This window comes from Corvus moneduloides, chromosome 25, assembly GCF_009650955.1.
Source record: "Corvus moneduloides isolate bCorMon1 chromosome 25, bCorMon1.pri, whole genome shotgun sequence".
Lineage (NCBI taxonomy): Eukaryota > Metazoa > Chordata > Aves > Passeriformes > Corvidae > Corvus > Corvus moneduloides.
The window spans coordinates 5,553,388-5,566,878 of NC_045500.1; the positions used below are offsets into that span (position 1 = coordinate 5,553,388).

General features: G+C 49.9%; 1 protein-coding gene across 13 annotated transcripts in view; it reads left to right on the plus strand.

Annotated features, from left to right (window-relative positions):
- Window positions 1–13,491, plus strand: part of NCAM1 (neural cell adhesion molecule 1) — an 86,060-nt gene that overhangs the window by 45,989 nt on the left and 26,580 nt on the right. For 5 of the 13 annotated variants that reach the window (XM_032133588.1, XM_032133589.1, XM_032133593.1 and 2 more), the window contains exons 8-13: window positions 541–683; window positions 8,566–8,716; window positions 9,758–9,942; window positions 10,263–10,359; window positions 10,994–11,164; window positions 11,817–11,948. In XM_032133588.1, the coding sequence (XP_031989479.1) occupies window positions 541–683; window positions 8,566–8,716; window positions 9,758–9,942; window positions 10,263–10,359; window positions 10,994–11,164; window positions 11,817–11,948 (879 nt within the window). Of the gene's footprint in view, window positions 1–540; window positions 684–4,743; window positions 4,774–8,565; window positions 8,717–9,757; window positions 9,943–10,262; window positions 10,360–10,993; window positions 11,165–11,816; window positions 11,949–12,951; window positions 12,967–13,491 lie in introns of all 13 variants that reach the window. The other 8 variants (XM_032133581.1, XM_032133583.1, XM_032133584.1 and 5 more) reach the window with 3 other exon arrangements.

A 13,491-nucleotide genomic window follows, 5' to 3' on the forward strand; every position in this document is an offset into this window, starting at 1 on the left:
CTGAATCCTGATCCACCAAAGCTGCTGTTAAAAGGGCTTTAGCACTTGAGTGGGGCTTGCTACAACCTGGACAGGGAGGTGAGGTTCACCCCACCACTGTGTGAGTGACCTCAGGCTTGTAGCACTGAATCAGCAACTTTCCTGCATCCCAGGAATCTGGAAGTGTTAAGGAATATGGAATTCTCCCTGCCTTGCGTGCAGCCACCGGACAAAGCTGCTTAGCAAGAGGCTAATTTGGGGCAGGGAAAGTGGGCAGGGAGGTGGAAGAGTGAGCTGGTAATCCTGAGGGCTGAGCATTTGTACACTCTTAAATGGGTCCTCTCTTAGGAGCCTCAGCTGTGAGAATGAGCAGAAGAGGTTTGTTAGGTGTTTTACTTCTGCAAGGAGGTGCCCTCTTTAATGTCACTCTGCTCCTTCCCCAGCTGCAGTGAACTTGTCCCAGTTCTCCCCAGTGCTGCTTGTTTCAAACTCTGCTGGTGGCAGACCAGCTTCATCCTGAGCCCCACCTGAGCGAAGGTTCCTTTTTCTTCTCCTCCTCAGCCAAACCCAAAATCACCTACGTGGAGAACAAGACAGCCATGGAGCTGGAGGATCAGATCACGCTGACCTGCGAGGCGTCAGGGGACCCCATCCCCTCCATCACCTGGCGAACCTCCACGCGGAACATCAGCAACGAGGAGAAGGTACAACCCTTCCCGAAGCCCTGTGGGGTTGGTGGGCTCAGCACAGCTCGTCCCTGCCTGTCCCTGGCCTGGAATTGCATGCGGATGCACGTGGAGATGCTGCTGCTCCCCCTGCCCGGGGAGCAGGTGCAGGGCCAAGGGTCACAGCACGCCCGGAGCAGTGCCACGCGTGGACTCCCGTGAGGAGCCACCTCGGCTTACAGCAGCTGGGGAGATGCTTTGTAATGCCTGCTGTATCACTCAGGGGTGGATTAAATTGAGGAGACCCTAAACCCTCTTCAGAGGAGTTCCTACAGTTGCAGGAGGCTTCTGGGAGGTGGGAATGAGTACCCTGATGCCAGAGCTGCCCGTGCTGTGCAGGTGGCAGGTGAGGGCTGCTCCCTCTGCAGGATGCAGAGGACCGAAATGAGACTGTTCGTTCCTCCTCCCTGCTGTCCTCTGACACTGCACATCCCTGAAGCACAAAAGCCTGGCTGCCTTTTGTGCTCACCTGTTCTGTTGATCCCATCAATACCATTTTGTTCTTAAAAGGCAAAAATAATTAGCAGTTTTTTCTTCATAAAAAAGAGTGCTCGTGTTGTTGATGGTGACAGCTCCTTTGATTAGATGAGGTTAGGACGTGCTGCTGTACTGGAGACGTTTCATAAGTGACCAGGAGGCAGAATTTGGAGCCAGAGAATGCCTAGACAGAAGTGGGAATGAGGAGTTGTTGCTAATTAATAATCTCCTAATAACAGGATGCTTCAGGGCTCAGCTGCCTTGGCCATGCCAGAGGTTCTGGCTCAGTGTGGAGGCAGCAGGTGACACTCTGAAAGTCTTGGAGCAACAGAGGTGTCCACTGTCACTTGTCCCCACAGCTGCTGTCCTGCACTGCAGCTCCTAAATGAGCTTTTTTAATTGCCCCCATGACGTCAGCCCCTCCCCACGTTGATCATGTGTAACTTTATTAATCAGGGTGCCAAAGTTTTCCAGCTTCAGTTCTTTCTTAGCATCTTTTGGATCCCAGGGCTGCTGTGAATCCCTGCAATGTTCAGGGAGAGGTTTCCAGTGCCTGCAGAAGCTGCAGCCTGACTGGGGGCTGTTTGGGCAGGATTTGAGGTTATTTATTTGTGGGTTTGTGTCTGTTAGGAGAGCCCTGGGAGGTGCCAAGGGCTCCAGTGCTGCTGGCTCTGGAGTTTGGATCACAGCCACAGACAGAGCTTGGTCAGGGAGGAGAATGTAAAAACAAAACCAAGTGGTAGAAGAGCCCCCCCTCTGCAGCCCAGTTAAACCATGGAGATCTCAGTGGCAAAACTGCTAACTAATTTTTGCTGATTTTTGAGACTCATACATCCTGCTCGATGCTCTCAGGGTGGTGATCAATAGTAAGGGAAATGTTCATACTCTGAAACTTTCAGGTGGGGGAGAAGCCAAGTTTGAGGTACTGCCATGTGTCCATGTGCTGGTTCAAACCTTCAGGGCGAACATTATTTTATCACATCCCATGCACTTTCTGGGCTGGATTATTCTCTGTGTGTGTGTGTGTGTGTGCACTTTGTTTTGGTTTGTCTTGTACTTTTCCCATTCTCTATCTTGTGCTCTAAGTTGAGGTGAATGTTTCAGATGTCCAGCAAATCCTTAGGTCAGAATAGCTATATAAATATTCTATAGAAAATTCTATTAGAATATTTAATTCCATTAAATAGTCTGTTACAAAGGCATATATTCTGTTTATTCTCCACTTTCTTTCTCTGGGACAGCACAAGGAAATGAATGGTCTTTGATGCAGGATAAACAATGCTATTTTAAGAATTACCAAGCCCTATTTTTGCATATTTCTGTTATCCAGGTACTTGGATGCTTCTCTCTTGCCTCATGTTTGCTCTTGTAGTCATCCTTCAGTGTAGATTTTTAGAGGGGTAGAGATGCCTTAACTCCCATGAACGTTCTGGAAAACCTACCCAAACCCCCCCACAAAAGCAAGGTTTAGTTCAGCCATGTCTCCCAGCAGAGTTTGGGATGTCCCAGTCTCTGAGTGCTCTGCCACCCTTCCATGGAGCAGCTGTGGGGACATTCCTGGGTTTGTCACCCAGCAGTGGAGCTCAGCCTGTGGGGATGGGAGGGAAACACTCTGCAGGTCCTTGGTCCTTTATCCAGAGCTGGATCTCACTGGGAGCTGCTCTCCCAGCCTCGTCACCATTCCCTGGAGGGCAGAAAATAAAGGGAACATCTTCTCACCAAAGGAGTCAAAGAACAGAGGAAGGGTTCAGCTCTGATTTCTCCCTCCTGCATCCCAAACACAGTTTAACCTGTGTGCTGTCCCTGGGCCTTTCCCCCAGGGCTGCCCCACAAGGCTCCCTGTTCCTCAAGCAGGAGAATGCAGATTTCTGGATGGATCTGAATTGCTTGGATGAATTACAGGTGTCTGTCTCCCCTCTGACAGGAGAATCCCATCACTGCATTGTGCTGTCCTAGAAACAGCCCAGTCCACCCTTCCTCTCATTTTCTGGGTTGCTGTTGCTGCCCAGCAGCCTCTCTCAGCTCTGTGTCGTTGGCAGCTAAAGCAAATGGATGAGTTTTTAATAATTTAGGAATCTGAAGGTGCACGAGGCTTTGGATTCCCCCCTCATTCCCTGCGTGGTGCTGGGTAGAGCTGGTCTGTCTTGGTGAGGAAGAGTTAGTGTGGAATTTTCTGGGATGGGGAGTGTGGCTCTGCCTCTTTCCCCACACCCCTGGGGGCCATTGCAAAGAAACAGCAAACTCTGAGGATTTGGGAATGGGCTTTTTTCCTTCTTTGTCTTCCTTTGGGTTGACACCAAGGGATAAGAAGTGTCCCCCTGTGCTGACACTACAGAGAGCAGTGAGCAGGAGTGGAAGGGGACTCACAAGGCGGGTCCCTGAACATAACTGGGACTGAAAAAGGGATTATTCTGGGTTATTGGGCTGCCTGTTCAGCTTTCAAGCACCTTGTGCACAGCAGGATATACACACCTAGAAATGACCAGTTCTTGGGAGTGCCCCAACCCCTGCAGAGGTTGGTAGCTCCACCTCAGGCTTCTCATCATGAGCAAACCATTTGCTTTCATCAGAGCCATTGCCACACGAGGCTGTGTGTCCCATCTGTTGGTATTTCAGTCTCACAGTGCTCACTACAAGCCCCGTGGCAGCAATGCTCTGGTTTTGATTCTCATTCCCTGAGCCTCCATCTCCATCCCTGTCACTCGTGTGTGCTGTGACATCCACACAATGTCACCGTGCCTCACAGCCAGTGATGCCATGCTGGCTCTCAGGATAGCAGGTGATTTTTGACTCCTGAACTGAAGGGGATCAATTGAAATAATAGAGACCAGGAGATACCTGAAATAGAAATTCTAGAGGGGGAAGATGGAGCGCAGCAGCTTGGCTCTTTGTGATGTGCAGTGAACACGGTCCACACTGCTGGTGGCTTTCTGTGAGTGGGAAATATTTGCTTTAATGCAAGGTTTGTGCATGTTTCACTGCTGTGGGGCTGTCCCCAGCCCAGCCAGGGCCAGTGCTGCCATCCCTGACCATGGGCAGCTGGAGCTGGGGGGTCCTGTCCCACTGTGCCAGGGCTCTGCAGCTCCAGGGCTGCTGCTCCTCCTGGCACAGCCTGCATGGAAACAGGGCTCCAAATGCATGATGAGCACATTAATCAGTGTTAATTAATCGGTGTGGGGTGGCAAACAGACCTGGAGAAAACCAGGTCTGTAGTCTGCAGTTCAGTGGCCAGGGCTACTTCCTCAGCAGCAGGTGTGTAGAAAAGGTGAGATGTGACAAAGGAAACAGTCACTGATATGTAATAAATCAGTCTTTAGGTGCCATCAGCCTTTGTTTAGTCATTTAAAGACCAATTCAGAGGCTGTGAAATGGTGAATGCCAACCTAAATTGATGGGAGAGGGAAGGTGTGACCCCCCCACGCACAGGAGATGCACAGCTCGGAGCCTGCATGTGCACACAGCTCAATGTGCTGCAAACACTGGTACCTGAAAGCAACCTTTGATAAACTTTTATTGCTTTTTTTCTGTTGTTGTTGTTGTGTTCTACATCTGTTCTCTCCAGGCTTCGTGGACCCGGCCCGAGAAACAAGAGGTATAAGATTACCAGACCTTTAGCAAACTTCTTAGGTTGTTGGTTTTTGGTTTCTCTTCTAAGCATTACGGATTAACAAATCTCTAGTGCAGTAACCAACTAAATGAGCATTAATCTGATCCAGTTAAATACCAATACGTAAAAGAAACAGCTTCTAGAGGTAGAAAATGCTTGGCATGTGGTGATGCATTTTTTGGATGAGCAAAGTAGCTGTGTTGGGAGTGAGGAACTCTGCTTGTCACTTAAAAATTAAAGAAAATGAGATTAAAATTAAAAGCAAATGTAAAATGCTGCTTTCACCATTTTCTTCTATGCTACCAGTGTGAATCATCCTCTCTTTCAGAGAGGGAAGAATTAGCACCAACCTGTATTTTGGGAAAGTAATTTTTCCCCAAGAAAGCCTCCTCTGCTCCAGCCAACTCACCTGTTTGCTCATGACACTCCTTCAGTTTGACCTTCTCTTTAAAGGACAACTGCATCATGTTCCATTTCCAAGTCAATGCAGAGAAACCTTTCACGAGGAGCATTTCTCCAGAAAATGCTCTGGATTGCTCAATTATTTTTATTTGTCTTTGATCTGCAAGGGTCAGCGAGGGGGGAGGTGGGATAATGCAGTGACTGGGGTTGCAAATGGGGGTTGATTTTATTTCACATTCAGTGCTGTGCTTTAGTAATAATAATAACAATAATAATAATAATAATAATGCACCTGATTTGTAGCACTCTTGCTTCAAAGTGGACCAAAAGGAGAGTTCCCAAGCAAATTACAGGGGTCAGGTGGAGAACAAAATGAGCTGTCAGAAGTGGGTGACTTGGATTTGTATTTTTAGGGTGAACTTTGTGGAGGCTCTGATTTTTAAAATTATCTTTAAGCCGTCTTAAATCCCAGAGACTGAACAAAGTGAAGCTGTAACTTAAGCACCACCCAGCTGCGTTTCATGTGGGGCTCAGAAGATCCTGCCCATTCTTCCTTCAGAATAATCTGTTGGATTGTGGCAGGTGGAGGCATCAGATATTCAGAGCAGTTTGCATTGAAGAATTTGGAATTTGAGTAGTTGCATCTCTCCAGGACTCACATGAATTCCTGTCATAGCTGTCCTCTTCCTGCCCCCAGTGTTTTCTCTGTGCTCTCTCTCTGCAGCTTTTGATTAATCTGAGCACTAATACTATTAAGTTTGCTGTCTCTAAATTTCTTACTGCCTCTGTATCTTAAAATACCCCAGTGGGGTGCAGGATATCTCTCTAAAATTGCTTTAAAGTTGCCTGGAGGCTTTTAGCAGTGGATTCCAGCAGCAGCATGGAGGTCAGGGAATGTTTGGCATTAAGTATTTCACTTTCACTAAAGGAATTTAGGGTGAGGAGGTGAAGTCAGTCCTGGCAGCATCTCTGTGCTCCCTCAGTCACAGCCCAAACCGGTGATGCCCCTCTGGTAACTGGGAGTTGGTGCAGCCTGAGGAATGGCTGCAGGTTAAATACAAATATCAAACACTGCCCTGCAAGCACAGAGCAAGGACAGACCCCTCATCTTCCTTCGGTGGAATTCCTGCCTGTGGTCAGGATTTTCAGAGGGTTTGTGAGGACGTGGGAAGTGCGTGAGGAGACAGGAGTGTGTGGAATTATTCGTGGATGTTTGTTTGGGAAAGGGCTGAAAGCTCCAGAAGGTGAAGGTCTGTCCTCTGCCCCTTCAGCCCTGAGCTGTTGAGCTCTGGGCCAGGTGTGCCCGAAGTGGCTGCGCCCCAGGGCATGGCCAGAGTTTGGGGAAAAATACCTGCAGTGCCTCAGGATGAATTGCAATAATTGGCAATACAGAGAGCATCCTGCTCTGTTCTGTGCCATGGGTTACTGCCCGTGTCCCTGAGCTTGTCTCCCCGGCACAGGAAGCGTTTTGTTGGCCCAGATCCTTGGAATCAGGGAGATTTAAGTAAAGGGGTTACAGATGTCAGCATCTGGCTCACAGGTTCCTGCCTGTCCTGTCTCCAACAGCCAGAGCATCTGATGGGCTGCAGTGGGGATAGAGGAAACTTGTAGTGTGCTTTCTTGGGTAGATGTTTTTCTCCTGATCTCTCTTTTTCCTTCCTTGTCCCTTTTTGCATTAAAAAACAGAGCTTCATCTTCAGAATCAGTTGCATTGCTCATGAAATCAGCATTGACCATGATTTCCTGGCACTCCTTTGTGTTGGATCTTGAGGGAGCAGGGAGAAAGGCAGGAGAATTTGGGTGTAAAATTGCCTTTTCTAGAATTACCTGTGGTGATCCTGCACCAGTGTTTTGTCCCTTATACTCTTCTGGTGAGGTGACAGAGACAAGTATTGAGAATACTCCCCCAGGTCTGGAGTCCTGGCATCCGTGGATCCGGCTGGAAGTGAGCTGGGGTTTGGAGGGAAATCACAAGTCAGACAAAAGGAGAGCAGTGCAGTCAGCCAGGGGAGTGAGATGAAAGCAGGTTTGGGTTGTGTGATACCACAGTGCTTTCATGTAAGGCTCTAGGAAATGATGCCCACAGCACCATGTGTCCATGGAATAACTGTTGCCAGCAGGAAAGGGATGGATTTTGTAGCTCATGGCATTGGCCAGGGATTGCAGCAGGGAAAAAGAGAGGAGAAAAATACCTGTGGTTGTTTATGTGTCATCAAAGATTCTATTTTTGTGCATTTGAAATTGGCCTGGTGCACATGAACTGATACTGGAACTAACAGAGGTGACAAGTGACATTTATTTGTAGAAACTTTGTCAGTCTCAGGGCCTGAGACCTTTAGCTCAGCACAGAAAGAAGTTTCAGGCCCAGAGGTCTGACACCTGAGATACCAGAGATGTTTTCTGTGCACTTGGCTGTTGGAAATGCTCAGGGTTTTACTCATTCATCAGCGCTTGTCCTGTACCTTCCAAGAAAACAGATGCTCCTGGAGAGTGGCAGGATGCAGCAGCAGGCACAGCCACAAGGGTGCCAAATTTACTCCCTTGTGCTTGTGCTGCAGAATCAGAAATGAGAGGAGAGAGTTGGTGCTTCAGAGCTTCCAGGCTGAGGCAGAAGCACCAGGAGGGAGAGAGGAGTCCATGGCTTTGTGTTTTCATGGATTAAGGGAGCAGGGGGGCTTTGGTGACAAACTGGAGAGGAAAACACCCAGCCTGGGGCGGGTGAGGTGGCTGCAGTCCCCTGGCAATGCCCCTGGATTTTACATTCCTTGTCTCCCTGCCAGTGGCATCCCCACACTCTCTTGCATGTGGGAAATGGTTCTGGAATTTTCTTGAGGCAGGGTTTTCTCGCCCTTTTCACTGCACTTTCCTCTCTTTGTGTGCCACGTTCAGGTGGAAGTTCTGAGCTTCCTTTTTGCCTGATTCAGCTCTGAGCTCTGGATCTGTTCTTCCTTACCCCATTTCAGGGCCACTGAGATAAAACCAGTATTGCTGAGAGAGCAGGAAGGGCTGGATTCTCTGACTGGAAGCTCTTGGGGAGGTTTCCTTGTTTTTTTCTTTGCATGCTGGCAAAACTTTTTAACCAGAGCTGGATCTCTGCAGTTCCCATTCTGGGGAGAAGCTCGACTTTGCCCTCAGATGTGCAGTAGCAGCTGATACTTTGGTCCTTCTTTTCATGTTTTCCCCTTCTCCTGAGTGCTTTGAGCCACTGCAGTGGGCCCTGTGTGACAGGGAACTCTTGGAATTGCCTCTCGTGGTCTCACCTGGCCTCAGGTGAGGTGATCCCCCCAGTTCTGCAGGGTTGGCGTGAGGTAGAGTTCGTGCTGTCCCTTTGGGGGCTCGGGGCTCGGCCTCTGACGGCGTTCCCCTCTCGTGCAGACGCTGGACGGGCGGATCATCGTGCGCAGCCACGCGCGCGTGTCCTCGCTGACCCTCAAGGAGATCCAGTACACGGACGCGGGCGAGTACGTGTGCACTGCCAGCAACACCATCGGCCAGGACTCGCAGGCCATGTACCTGGAAGTGCAGTGTAAGCAGGCACGGCGGGCTGGGGAGGTGCACCAAGTCAGAATAACAATTTAATGGGGAAAATAAAGAAAAAAGAAAAACGAAAAGAAAACGCTGGTTCAGATTGACAGAGTCAAGATACAGCCTGACACCCTGTTAGTCAGCAGTCTGGTAGAATGGTGGCTGCAGTCCTCCTGAAGTGGTGATCCTGTAGAAAAAAGGGGCTGCTCTTCCTCAGAAGGTCCAGTGGTGGCTGTGTAGCTCCTGTCCTCTGGAAATCCAGTGGGAAGGGTGTCTCTGGTGTTCAGAGTCTCAGCTTATATCCACGATGGGATGCTTGGTTCCTCCCTCTGGGTGGAGCATCTCACAATGGGGTAATGAGTCATGAGGCCAAGTGTTGATTAGGCTCATTAACAGAAGATAGTCCGGAGGGAGTTATCTGGGAGTCATCGGCAGGACAATGATGGGCCATGAACAGCAAGATAGTCTGCAGCGAGGAGGCAAGGAAACACTGCCCCACCTGGTTTCACCAGCTCATGAGGATGGGAATAGAATACACTGCAACCCAGGACAGGAGGTTTACAGGGAGCTGGTTTATTCCCTGTCCCTTCCCTGTGTCCCAGCATGTGCGTGGTGCTGGGGGTGAGGGCGTGGAAGCAACTCAGTCTGGTAAAAGGCTGTCTGAGATGTTGCAGGGTGTTTGCTCCAGCTGTCTGCAGCTGGGATGCTCTTCGCACCTCACCACGGATCTGCTGCAGTCCCATTTAGTGGGAATCAAAATTCTCCCCTAGAACAACTTTCCTGGCACAATTTCCCAGATCCATCCTGCTGCCCGCTCCTCCCACGCTGCGCAGGAGCAGCTCTGGGGCTGAGCAGGTTTTGCCCTTCAGCAAAAGACACTCCCCATCCCCCTGGAAGAGAGGACAGTTCCCATTTCCTATATTAGGTTCCCTTTCCCGCATTAAGGTGGACTCCAGCCAAGGGATCCTCCTCACAGTGAGGCTGCCTGGGCTGCTTTGGGAGCTTGGCTGGCTCCAATTGCTTTCCCAAATGTGTCTTTCAGATGCCCCCAAGCTCCAGGGCCCTGTGGCCGTGTACACCTGGGAAGGAAACCAAGTGAACATCACCTGTGAGGTGTTTGCCTACCCCAGCGCTGTCATCTCCTGGTTCCGGGACGGGCAGCTCCTTCCCAGCTCCAACTACAGCAACATCAAGATCTACAACACCCCCTCAGCAAGTTACCTGGAGGTGAGGAAAGCCAGGAGGGCTCAGTGCCATCCAATAACTGATGCTGAAAGGAATTAAGTGTTGTCCTGTTGGTGGAAGTTTCTAGCATATAAACGCTGAGAAATATCAGGTCATAGAAGATAAAGAAAATCAGGTAACAAGAAGACACAGCCCCTCCTCGCCTCTGATCTTTGCCCACAGCAGTTCTCTCCCCCATGGACAGCCCTGGGAGCACAAACACCTGGATTTTATTGTAGCTTCTCCCCAGCTAAATGCAGGGTGCCTTGGCAGAGTGGAAAAGGGTTTTGTGATCAGAGCTTGAGCCTTCCTTCCTCGCACAGGTGACCCCAGACTCGGAGAATGACTTTGGGAACTACAACTGCACTGCTGTGAACCGCATCGGGCAGGAGTCCTCCGAGTTCATCCTGGTGCAGGCAGGTGAGCCTGGAGGGCAGGGGATGTGTCAGCAGGTGGCAGAGTGGCCCTGCTTTGCTAGTTTGTGCTGCTGGGGTAGCAGGAGAGGCTGTTCATGGATCTCGTGTTGGGTTGGAGCTGCTCAGCATCTCTGTTCCCTTGTATCTCAGGGGCTCGTTCTTCTCTGTGCTCCCAGAGCGCTTTGTCAGAGCTGTGATCTTTGATTTGTGCACCCCAAATCAGCAAAATGCCCTCCTGGCAGCTGTAATGCAGGACCCGAGCCTCAGAGCTGTGCCAGCCCCTGGGAGGGGCTCCAGGGCTGCCGCAGAGGCAGATTGGGAGTGGTCGAGCTCTGCCTTGCAGTGCCCCGTGGAAGGGGCTGTGGGCACAGAGTGGCACCCAGGATGCCTTTGCTGCACTGCCCTGCTTGTTTTGTTTTGGAGAAGGGACTGGGAGTCTCCAGCCCCTTAGAGAGGAGACAAAATGAAGAGCTGTGCACTAATTAACATTGTCAAAAGCTGCCTAAACACTCTCCGAGCCTCAGCCCTGCCCTTCTCCTCTGCTGTATGCTGCCAGGGGCTGTTTGGTGTTCCCAGCTGCCACTGAAGCTCCCTTCCCAGTTCCCTGTGTCTCACTGGCTGTTGTCCCTTGTCCCCAGACACCCCCTCGTCCCCGTCCATCAGCAGAGTGGAGCCCTATTCCAGCAGTGCCCAGGTGGAGTTCGACGAGCCCGAGGCCACGGGCGGGGTGCCCATCCTCAGGTACAAGGCAGAGTGGAGGGCCCTGGGCGAGGTCGAGTGGCACTCCAGGCTCTACGATGCCAAGGAAGGTAGGAACGACGGAAAAAGCTGGTTCCTTACCCAGCTGCACTGAAAAAAAAGTGACTTTCCTTTAGGGAAAAGCCAGGGAGGGTGGAGGGTTCAGGTTGGAGGCCCCAGACAGGTTTTTAAACATTTGCTGGGAGTGACACCTGGAATTTTCAAGTGGAAATGAGAGTTGGGCTGTGCTGAGAGCACTGTCACAGACCTCTCTGAGCAAGGTGACGAACCCTGTGCTCGGAATAAAAGTTTTCACTTGCTGCTTCCCACAGGAGGCTTTTCAACCCCCATCTGTCACCCTTTAGTCCCTCTTGGAAAATAAACCCTGCTATTCCAGCAGCAAACTTGTCTTGTTGAAGCGATCTATAGCAGTGCTCACAGCATAAAATCCATCTTGGAGTCAAATAAATCAAAAGAGTTTTGATTTGAGGAGGACTGTGGAAAGGAGAGTTCTACTCCACAGCTGTGGAGAGTTCTACTCCACACCAACCCTGTGCAGAGCTGAAATTTTTGGTTTAGGTCCCCGCTGGAGTGATGAGATCCCAGCTAGAGTCAGGTTTATTTGTCTCTTTTCTCCCTGCATGGGGAAAACAGAGTTTGTTTCTTTCCTTCTTTGAGTCCTGAGCTTTTCTTTGCCTTTTCCCCCCCTTGTTTCTGCCCCAGCCAACGTGGAGGGGATGGTGACCATCACGGGGCTGAAGCCTGAGACCACCTATGCCGTGAGGCTGTCAGCAGTCAATGGCAAGGGCGTGGGGGAGCTCAGCCTGCCCGCCGAGTTCAAGACACAACCAGTTCGTAAGTACAGCCCAGCCCCCCTCTGCTTCTCTCTCCTGGACCTCCCCAGGGAATCTCTGCCGTGCATGGATCACACCTTTTCTCTCTCACAGACCTGGCTGCACCCTCTGTTTTCTCTGTGGTTTTGGGTTGTAGTGGATTTTGTTGATAATTAAAAAATCTTCTGTGAAGGGAGGAGGCAGAGGAATTGTTCTCTTTGCACTGGTTGGTGTTTCCAGTTCAACCTTGGTGTTGCCAAAGAGAAGGGACTGTGGAAAGGAGAATTTCAATGAGAAAAAGCAGCTGAGAAGGGTTTTGGTCACAGAGAATGTGATGGCACTGTCACAAGGCTGGTTTGTTTTGCAGATTAAGGTGTTGAGCACAGGACTGGCCTTGGGTTGTGGAAAGAGAAGGGAGGGAGGGTTTCTCTGTTCTGCGCATCCTGCTTTGAGATGCCCATGCAGCACTTGAGGGGATTCCATGGATTCCTCAGGCTCTTCTCTGCTCTCCCTGGGCCCTCTTCCATGTTCTGCTGTGCCCAGCACTGTCCTCCTGTTGGGGAAGGAATTAAAACCAGGGAGTTCTTCAAGGTGGGAAGGCGGAAAAGAGGAAAAAACCGAAAGAGCGGAGTGGGCAGGGGAGATGTGAGCAAAGCAGGCAGGGAGAGGTGGTTCTCCCGTGGCTCTTCTTTCCCATTGCCCCTGCATTCAGCCCTGCACCTGTCCTTCCCAGCCCTGTGTAGCTGCTCTGTAGCTCTGCCAGAATTCTCTCTCCAGACCCCCCTGCTGGACCCGGGGCTGGCACTTCCCAGCCCACCCCGAGCATGTCTGGAGCCCCCTGAGCTGTGCCTGGGCTCCTCTTTGCCACCTTCTGCCCATCACTGCTGAGCAGGACACACTGGGATTGGGATTTTCCAGCTCCATATTCTCTGTCTCCTCACATCCTCTACGTTTATTTTTTGTGTGTGTGTCTATCTCTTTTTATTTTGTTTTTGGTCTGTGTCCCATCCGTGGATAAACTGCAGGCATCCCTCACCTACGTAAGTGCTCTCTGCATTTCTTTCACTCTCTCTTTGTGTTTTTAGAGTGTTCCTCTAACACCCAGAACTTTTAGCTTTTAATTTAGTGCCTTTTTCCCCTCAGGGGCTTTAGGATTGCAGTAACTGGTAGTATCCATTTCCTAACAACACTGACTCTGGAGTAGTCACTGTGCTGTGTTTTAGAACAGAATTAGGGTTAACTCTTTGTCTGTGCTCTAAAGCATGCAACTGAAATATTTAATGTAGTGATTATCTAATAATAATAATAATAAAAATAATTATAGCTTGTTGACTACAGAGTGGAGTAGTGGAAGGCTTCATATTTATGAGTCCATTAAAAATTGTTCAATTTTAATGATATTGAGATAATTCAGGGAAATCAATTCAGCTAAATTGCAGATCTGGTTTAGACCAGAGCCAGACAAAAACTTCAAAATTTTGAATATCTCCACAATTTTGAATGCACAAAACGGAAGAAAAAAATTCAAATTTTTTTCCTCTTCTCACTAATAATTTTTACCACTG